The sequence below is a fragment of the Crocuta crocuta genome, unplaced genomic scaffold (genome assembly GCF_008692635.1).
Source record: "Crocuta crocuta isolate KB4526 unplaced genomic scaffold, BGI_CrCroc_1.0 scaffold246, whole genome shotgun sequence".
Classification (NCBI taxonomy): Eukaryota; Metazoa; Chordata; class Mammalia; order Carnivora; family Hyaenidae; genus Crocuta; species Crocuta crocuta.
This window is the reverse complement of record NW_027531902.1, coordinates 2,641,846-2,650,216: the sequence shown is the minus strand read 5'-3', so window position 1 is coordinate 2,650,216 and position 8,371 is coordinate 2,641,846. Positions and strand designations below refer to the sequence as shown.

Sequence of the window (8,371 nt, the reverse complement as noted above, 5' to 3'; positions counted from 1 at the left end):
ATACGGCGGGTCCCCGCGGCACCCGGGCGCAGCTCTGTGTGGCGCTTGGGGGAAGCGGCAAGGTGAGGGCCGGCCGCAGAACGCAGGCCTCCCGGCGGGCAGAGGGACACAACGCAAGTTCTGGAGCTGGGGAAGACCGGGATCAAAGCGCTCTGAGGCAGGCCGGGCGCACCAAAGGGAGGCTAGCGACTTGCATCAGCACAGATTCCGTGATGCTCTGCAGACGTCTCGGTGCTGCTGGGCTTTACGGGAACCCACAAGAAAGGAAAAGGCNAGGGCCGGGGCGCGCCCGCGGCGGCGGAGGCCGCGGAGGAAGCTCCCTCTTCTTTTCCCCCTCCTCCTTTCCCCTCGCATTACTGGAAGAACTGTGTGGGAGAGACCCAGAAGCACCCGGATTTTCGAACGCGGGGTGGGGGAGGGCCAGGCAGCCGCCGGTGCTCAAAGGAAAACCAAAAGTGCATCTGTTCGCGCCGCTTCAACACGCGGCTGCCCTGCGGAGGGTCCTAGGTGCCCCAGTCGCACCTCCCCTCCCAGCCCCCCAAGATCTCGCTAAGGCACCTGGGGGGCCGTATGGCGCAGGAGGGGACGGAGAGGCGAGTGAGAAAGTGTCACGATTTCTTTTCCTGCGCTCTCCCCGACACCGCCCCCGCCCCCAGTTTTCTCGTTTTGCCACTGCCGCTGGGGAAAGGGCTGAGCGGTTTTGCGTCAAAGAACTGCATTTACTCAGTCCTGCTGGGAGAGGCGCGTAAACACCCGGGGAGGCAGGACTCAGGGATGAAATAACAACAAAACAAAAAACCCCCTTCCCCGCGGCCTGTGTGCACATCCGCCGGCCGCACACCTCTCCCGGGCCCGCAGCGCTGGGGACTCTGCGCGGAGGGCGGCGGCGGAGGCGCGAGGGGTCGGGCCCGCCTCGCCTCGCTGCGCGCGTCCTTGGGGATGGAGCTCAGGACAGAATGTGTTTTATAGCTGTAAACAATGACCCCGAGTATTGTTTGGGATTACCGTATCTTGGGGCCATTGGGGCGGCCAGATGCCGCCAGCCGTCCCGGAAACGCCAGCGCTTTATATAGAGCCCCGGGAAAGCTTTGAGTTCCCAGCTCTATTTTTCTTTCCTAGCAACTCCCCCCTTTACAGATAAGGAAACTGAGGACCGGATCTGTGACGTGTTACAACGCACAGCGCTTCACAGCGTTCGCAGTCTTCACACATCTTCCCGTTGGGTCCTCACAAGCACCCTGTGCGGGTACAGATGGCGCCACTTAAAAGAGTTGGGTAAACCGAGACTAAAGCAGAGTCTGGACCAGAACCCAAGTTCCTTGACTCCTGGTACAGTGCTCCTCCGGATCGTCTTTGCACAATTGAAGTACCAGAGCTGGCAAGGGCCTTAGAAGGTGATCATCCCTCCCAACCCCTTCATTTTATGGGAAGAAACCGAAGCCCGGAATGGTTAAGGGGCTCGCCCAAAGGCGTACAGCTCGTAAATAACACAGCCGGGCGTTCGTACTCCGAGGTCTCTGCTCTTTAGCCCGGGCGAGGCGGGAAGACCCAGCAGTACAGACTCCTCGCTCCTCGAACTTGCCTCCAAAACAGCTGAAGGCTTGGTTGGGGCACACCCTCGCCCGGTCTTCCCTCCCTCCCAATTTTTTAAAAAATTCTTAACAGTCGAGTTTGCTTCTAACGCCCGATTACTATCAGATGCATCCTAATTGTCCCGCAGGGAGGGCGGCCGGAATGTCCTGACTGGTTGATTTCGTCTTCAGGGCTACTCCTAACAGATTAATTGTAGGGCCGGGGAAAAAAAAAAAAAGTGTGTGCTGGGGGTTGGGGGAANGTCCGCTCACGGGGAGGGAGGGGAGGGGAGGGGGGAGGCCCGCCCCGCGCCCCTTCCCCGGGCGGTGGAGGGAGGAGACCGCGGCGCGCTCCGGAGCCGGCGAGGGAATCCCTCTCCCTCCACGTCACCCGAAAGCGAGGGAACCCGCACTCGCGTCCTCTAACGCAAATGACCATCTTTGGCAAAGTGCGCCAGTGGAACAGACCAAGGGCGCTGGGCTCGGGGGTGCGCGGGGGTGGAGAGGAGCCAAGGCCAGGGCAGGGGCCACCTCGGCGCCCCCAAGCAGCGCCGGCGGCCCGCTCCTGCCCAGCCAGCGCCTTTCTTCCCCGCGCGGGGAGTGCGGCTGGCGTCAGCGCGGCCGGGAGCCTGGGCACCGAGGGGAGCTCTGTGCCCGCCTCCTCCCGCGCCTCTTCCTCCTCCTCCTCCTCCTCCTCCTCCCCCCGCTTGCCCGCGCGCTCCTCCCCGCAAGGTGGAGTCTGGAGTTGACGTGAGTGAATCCACATGGTACAGGGGTTGGAGAATAAAGAGTGGAGTTGAACTCGTGCCATTGTAGTGACTCATCTCGGGCAGAGCGCAGGGGCTCCGAGCGAAGCGACGAGCAAGTGAGCGGCGCTCGGCGGGCCGGGGAGAGAGGGAGAGAGGCGCGGCCAGGAGAGGCGGCCCGTCCGGNGAGCCGCTCCGAAACTCCGGCGGCGAGTCGACCACAGGAAGTTTATTCTCAGCTCCTTTTCTAAAAGGAGGAAATAGAAGTTTCTCCCAGCGGGCAGTCTTTTCTTTTCGCCTTTTTCGCCCTGTCTGAAATCGGGGGCCCCCGGACCCGGCAGGCGTGACCCCCTGGGCTCCTGCTCTTTTTTTTTAATTTCCAGTTTTTGATCCCGCGAGCCGTCCCGGCTGGGCTCCGGCTGCGCGCGGGAGCGGNCGCGGCCGGCAGGGAGCGAGCGCGCAGCAGCCGGTGCGCGGCCGCGGCGAGGGCGGGGGAAGAAAAACACCCTGTTTCCTCTCGGGCCCCCACCGCGGATCATGTACCAGGATTATCCCGGGAACTTTGACACCTCGTCCCGGGGCAGCAGCGGCTCTCCTGCGCACGCCGAGTCCTACACCAGCGGCGGCGGCCAGCAGGTAGGTGCGGGCCCCGGGTGCACCTGGCGGCGCGGGCGGACCCCCGCCCTCCTCTCGCCGCCACTGCCTCTTTTGCTTTCTTTTCCCGTTTTTGGCTTGGCGAGAAAATTCCTACGGGGACACCGTTGTAAGTTCTGGATTTTCGTGTTGTCCTGCCCACCGTTCTCCCCGCATCACTTAACAAACAACCAAACCAAAAAACTGGAGCGGGGAGCGGGCTTGGAGAGCCGGCAAACCTTTGCCCTCACACTACATCATATCCAGACAAGCTCCTGGAATTGCACCTTCCTTCCCAGGAGCCTGTAAACTCCTCTCCCAGAAATTGCTCCCCTCTCTCCCCTCACTTCTCCGTGGTGGGTAAAAAAAAAAAAATCTTTGCACCCACTGGCCCCTCCCGACATCCAAGGACTCTTCCTGTGGGAAAGCCCTCTCCTTCTCTTCCCCCGCTCTCCATCAGCCTTAATTTCTCAAAGAGGTTGGGGATTCGGAAACATGGTTGGGCTCCTTCAAGTAATCCAGAGTGAGAGCGAGGGTTGTCGCCCTGGGAATAGGGTGCGAAGGTCAGGGAAGGAGGAGGTCAGCCTCGATAGCTCCGGGCCTGCGCCTTTGTGCCCCCGCGCCCATCCATCTCCTGTTCGGGTCAGAGAAGGGGCTTGTACTGCCGCCAAGAAGGGGCGCCTTGAGGGTCTGGGGGGTACCTGGGGCAAGGACGCCTGCAGAGAAAAGTGGGGGTGGGGGAGAGAGAAGAGACCTGGCTTAGGCTCCTGGGTGGTTCTGCAAGCGGAAAAACAACTTGTTTCTAAAGCAGCCGGACTGGTTTGCACTGGAAGGATTGTGCGTGCGATCTGTGTCTATAAATACCCGAAAGGTGCTGCTGGTGTGGCGGTGCTAGTGGGGTGCCTGCCCTGCGCAGCAGCCACCACCCCCCCACCCAAGGCTTCAGAGGGAGCTGGCTTAACAAACAAGGCCACTACTACCTGAAGCCCGGCTCCCTCAGGATCTGCGGAGTCTCTAGCCAAGTTGGCTGCAGCCAAGAGTTGGTCCGGTAAGGCAGTGGCCTTGGCCTCTAGAAGCCAGCCAGCAAGGAGGGGCTGGGGTGCGCTTCCTGGGAGGGGTGGACCTTGCCAGAAAATAAGATGGAAACACGGCTCTCTCTAAGATCTGAAGAGGGATACCTTGTTCCAAAGTGATTCCCCGTACTTGGTGAGTTCCCAAAATGGCTTTTCTGTGTCTTTTCCTCTACCTCCCCTGGTGACCCCCATAAGCACTTGCTGAAGAGGACCTCGTCTGTGCATTGAGTGTACATTCAGTGTGTCTTTAATAATAAGCACCAAGGTGATGAGTTTTAAATCTTGTCCTAAAAGTGATTTTGTTTGCTTTCCAGTCCCACTGGTGGTTTTTATCGAATCCAAGTATCATTGGGCCACGATTTGGAGTCCTGTATACCCATTACTCTCTAATTCAACTTACTCTCTAATTCTACAAACGCCAAAACATCCCTCTCCTCCTCCCGGAATCCGAAAGAGGTCTTTTGTATCTTGCCTGTTCCTTTCCCTGCTGTTTTTGTGGCAGTCATCGCTGCAATATTACAATCTCGCCGCCTGGCTTTGCTCAGACCCTGGGGCCTGAATGGGAAGTCAGACCGGACATCAGTGCCCGGATTGAATAATCTGTGTCACTAGGGCTTTGAGCCCAGGATGTGAGCAGAGGCAATTCCCTGTTTTGGAAGAAAATCAGACAGGAAACCAGTGCTAGGAAGAAGGAAGAGAACTCAGTCCAGCAGGGTGTAATGGGGCCTCATTACTGAAGCAAAAAGCAGCTGTTGGCTAATTCCTAGCATGCTGTAACACATGAGAATTTTGCAATTAGTAATAACTAGTGCACGGGTTCTCGCATACTCGCCTGCCTGTTTGGCCCGGCAGCTTGAGTGAAGTGCCTTTCAAACCAGAGGGACTGGCAAGGTAATGCCACTTTGGACAAGTCTTTCAGCCTGTCCACATCTGGGGGGGGGGGGTGGGGGAGGGAAGGGGTGTTAGGAGGAGAGGGGAAGGATTTTCCATCATCTCTCCAACCTGGAGCCAAGCTGTTCTGTGGTCCTCAGGACTGACTTGAGAGGCTTTTGTTCCTTCACCAGTCTGTGCTATGACCCTACGGGCTCAAGGTAACTTTATTACATACCAGATACAACTTGTAATCACTTTATTTCTCTAAGCTTCCTTTATGGGGAAGCTTTCCTGGCAATTTAGTGCTGGGTCTTCCTTTTTTGTGGTATCTCAGTAGAGCAGTCAGTAGAAGAGGGTTCTCTGGTTTTCCTTTGGGCAAGTGAGTATCATTTTTTCCTGCTCTGTTTGTGGGGTCTAATATTCCTGATAAGTCTGTTGCTGTTTCCTCAGCCCAGAATCTTTTCTCTGGCTTTATAAAGCTTGATTGTAACACACGGCCATGAGTTCCAGGGACTTCGGAGGGGTGGGGGTGGGGGGCAGATAATTCTTTGTTAAAACCACTCTTCGTGTATATGGCAGGAACTCAAAGCATGAAAAATATTTCCTGTTCCAGTTATAGTTTTAATCTCAAAGCATTGGTGATTTTGTTTTGTCAATAATAGTTGCACACGCCTCCCCCTCCTGGCCTTTTCTGTTTATTGTTGTTGTTGTTTTCTCTCTCCCCTAACTTTCCTAGGAAAACACCTCCCAGATATATGCCCTGCTGGCTGCTCGACTATTACGGTTTCAGGACCTGAGCGTTACGCAATCAGCCAGTTACACAAACATAGGTCATTTCATAACTTGTTTTCATCAGCTGGGTCCCCTTTTAATGAAAAAAACAAAACAAAAACAAGATCTAGGACTTTTCCAAGGCTGCCATTTGTCTGTTCCTCAGATAGCTTGTGAAAATAAACCAAGAGGGACAATTCCTCTTTGGAATCAAGGAATACCAGACTAGCTCTCTTCTTCGGCAACCGCCCTTTCCCAAGAGACAGACAGACAGACACACACACATACACGCACACATGCACACACACAAAATTCCCCGGAGTGAACTTTTGCCAACTGTACCAGGCTGGGACATTCCTCACATCAAAGAACTTTTACCAGAAATGACTGTGATTCCCAAGTCAGTTCCAATCACACCTCTCTAGTGCCCCCTACGGGACATTCGTAGAAGGACTGTCTGGGGAATGTATTTTTCTGGCCCCAGACAGTGTTAACTTGGTGAGTTTTCGGAATTCCTAGGATTTTTTTCTTTTTAATTCAGGACAAATAAATGCCATATATTTAACAGCAGTTAAATAGGAACTGCCTGACGTTGACATGCAGGTTTTTTTTTTTTTTTAATTTTGTTTTGTTCTAAATAAAACCTGGTTGAAAAAGGAGTGCATTCTTTTCTTTCCCTGTCTTGATGTTTGTCTGATCTTTTGGGTACCGGGAACAATGCCTTCAAATTCCCAAGGCATACTTGCTTGATGTGTTTGTGTTAGGACACTGGGAATTGTCTGGGGGAGGTGGTCTTCAGAATTGGTGGGAAGGTGGGAGGTGTATATGAAGGGCTTGGTGCCCCCCCCTCCTTTTTGTCTTTGATGTTGTAGATTAGGATCAAACGAAATGTTATCCCAGGAATTTGTCGGTTCTACTGATTCTTGATGGTGGAAGTCAGCGTCAGTTTTTCATCAAAGCGAACGGGGTGAAATAGCAGTCATGTATTGTCTAAGGGGTAGCTGAATTTTTCTGTCCAAGCCCCTGAGTGCATTTCCCATTACTTTACTTCTGCCTACCTTATTGTTCAGAGTGAGTGTAAAGTTAGGGGCCTATTTTCTTTTTTCCGTTTCTATCTTAATGCAGACACACCAGAACTTACACATCCAAGCCTCTGTAGTCCCCTTCATAATTATTCATTGAGGAGACTACTTATTTCACTGCCACGGCTCTTAGATGCAAGGTTCACCATGCCCCTCTTTTCGAATTGCCTTCAGCATTCTTTTGAAAACGCTCCCTGCTAACAAAGCTTTGTCCTTTGAGTGTGAATTTGATATTTGGAAGTTATCAAAAGATGTGACATATAAGGAATCAAGTCTGACTTGGTGAAGAAGGCTTGGGTGATCCAGCTGGGTCCAAAGCGCAGTATGACCCTGAGTTGTCTGGATCTTGATCTCAAGAGTCTGCCTGCGAGAGCAGTCACCGAGACAGGGCACACCAAAGTAGGCACTTTTGCCAACTATAACTTTAGATTCCCCCCCCCTTCTTGTAAACAGGAATAAAGGTGCTGGTTTTGAGAATTCAGGAAGCTAACTTTGTGGTCTGTTTGTTGAAAGAAAGGAAAAGAAACCAGCATCATTACTCTGTGGACATGTCTCATGCATGTTCCATGTGGTGTCTTTTGATGGCTGCAACATTTCAACATGATGGCAGCTGCTTTGATTGAGGCAGATAGATCTGTTCCAAACCCCACTTGGTAACTCTATCTCGCAACTCACTGGGCCAAAAAGAGAAGACAGGCGTTCTCTTGCCCAGCACCGTCTCACAGGCAGTGACTTGGCTATGCTCACCCTGCTGTGGCTAAAGGGAATATCAGAATGCCATGCCCTTCCACTGAGTGCATGGGGCAAGGGGTCCACAAAATAGTGGGCGTTATTCCCCTCACCCCTCACCCCGTGCTTTGGAGTGGGCTCTCTGGCCAGAAAGGCCCTGGGAGGAAAGACACTGGGGAAGCTGGGAGGTAACTCCGTATCAGTCACTTTCTTCTTTCCTTTGTTTTTCTTTTCATCCTTGTTTGTTTCACCCTGGCAGTCAGGAGGAGGAGGAAGGGGAGAGTGTAGTTCTTTCAAGTGAATCAGGGAAAGAGAGGAAGCTGACAGGAGGCAAGTCACCTGAGAGTGTTTGTGTGCTGTAAAATTTGGGGAAATCATGGGGTGCCTGGGTGGCTCGGTCAGTTGAGAATCCAACTTCGGCTCAGGTCATGATCTCAGAGTTCGTGGGTTCGAGCCTCACGTCGGGCTCTGTGCTGACAGCCAGCTCAGAGCCTGGAGCCTGTCTTCAGATTCTGTGCCTCCCCCTCTCTCTGACACTTCCCTGCTCTCTCTCTCTCTCTCAAAAATAGATTTTTTAAAAAAAAATTGGGGAAATCATGGGTTATTAGCAACCATTTCTGTTGTGACACAAATGGCACCTTTCTTCAGATAGGAAAGGTCAAGGCGATATCCAATGCAGAATCTGTGAAGATTGATCGAATTCCATACAGAAGGCTTTGGAGAAAATGATACGCTTAATATGAATATAGGGCATTTGAGTCAAGCTGGACCTCAGTTGTGCTCTGGGGTGGATGAGGCAGCTTTGCCCTTATTCGGTCCTCTTCCCCTGAGCCAGTCTCTGGAGATTTTGGAATTTTTCTTTGCCCCTGCTGGGAATGTAAAAAAAAAAAAAG

At 53.3% G+C, this 8,371-nt stretch overlaps 1 protein-coding gene across 2 annotated transcripts in view; it reads left to right on the top strand.

Moving 5' to 3' along the window:
* Positions 1-2,756: 2,756 nt before the first annotated feature.
* FOSL2 (FOS like 2, AP-1 transcription factor subunit) overlaps positions 2,757-8,371 on the top strand; it is a 22,499-nt gene continuing 16,884 nt past the window's right edge. Inside the window, exon 1 of one of the 2 annotated variants that reach the window (XM_077774166.1) lies at positions 2,757-2,953. In XM_077774166.1, coding sequence (XP_077630292.1) covers positions 2,855-2,953 — 99 coding nt within the window. In that variant the 5' untranslated portion in view covers positions 2,757-2,854. Of the gene's footprint in view, positions 2,954-4,825; positions 4,915-8,371 lie in introns of those variants that run through there. The other variant, XM_077774167.1, reaches the window with a different exon arrangement.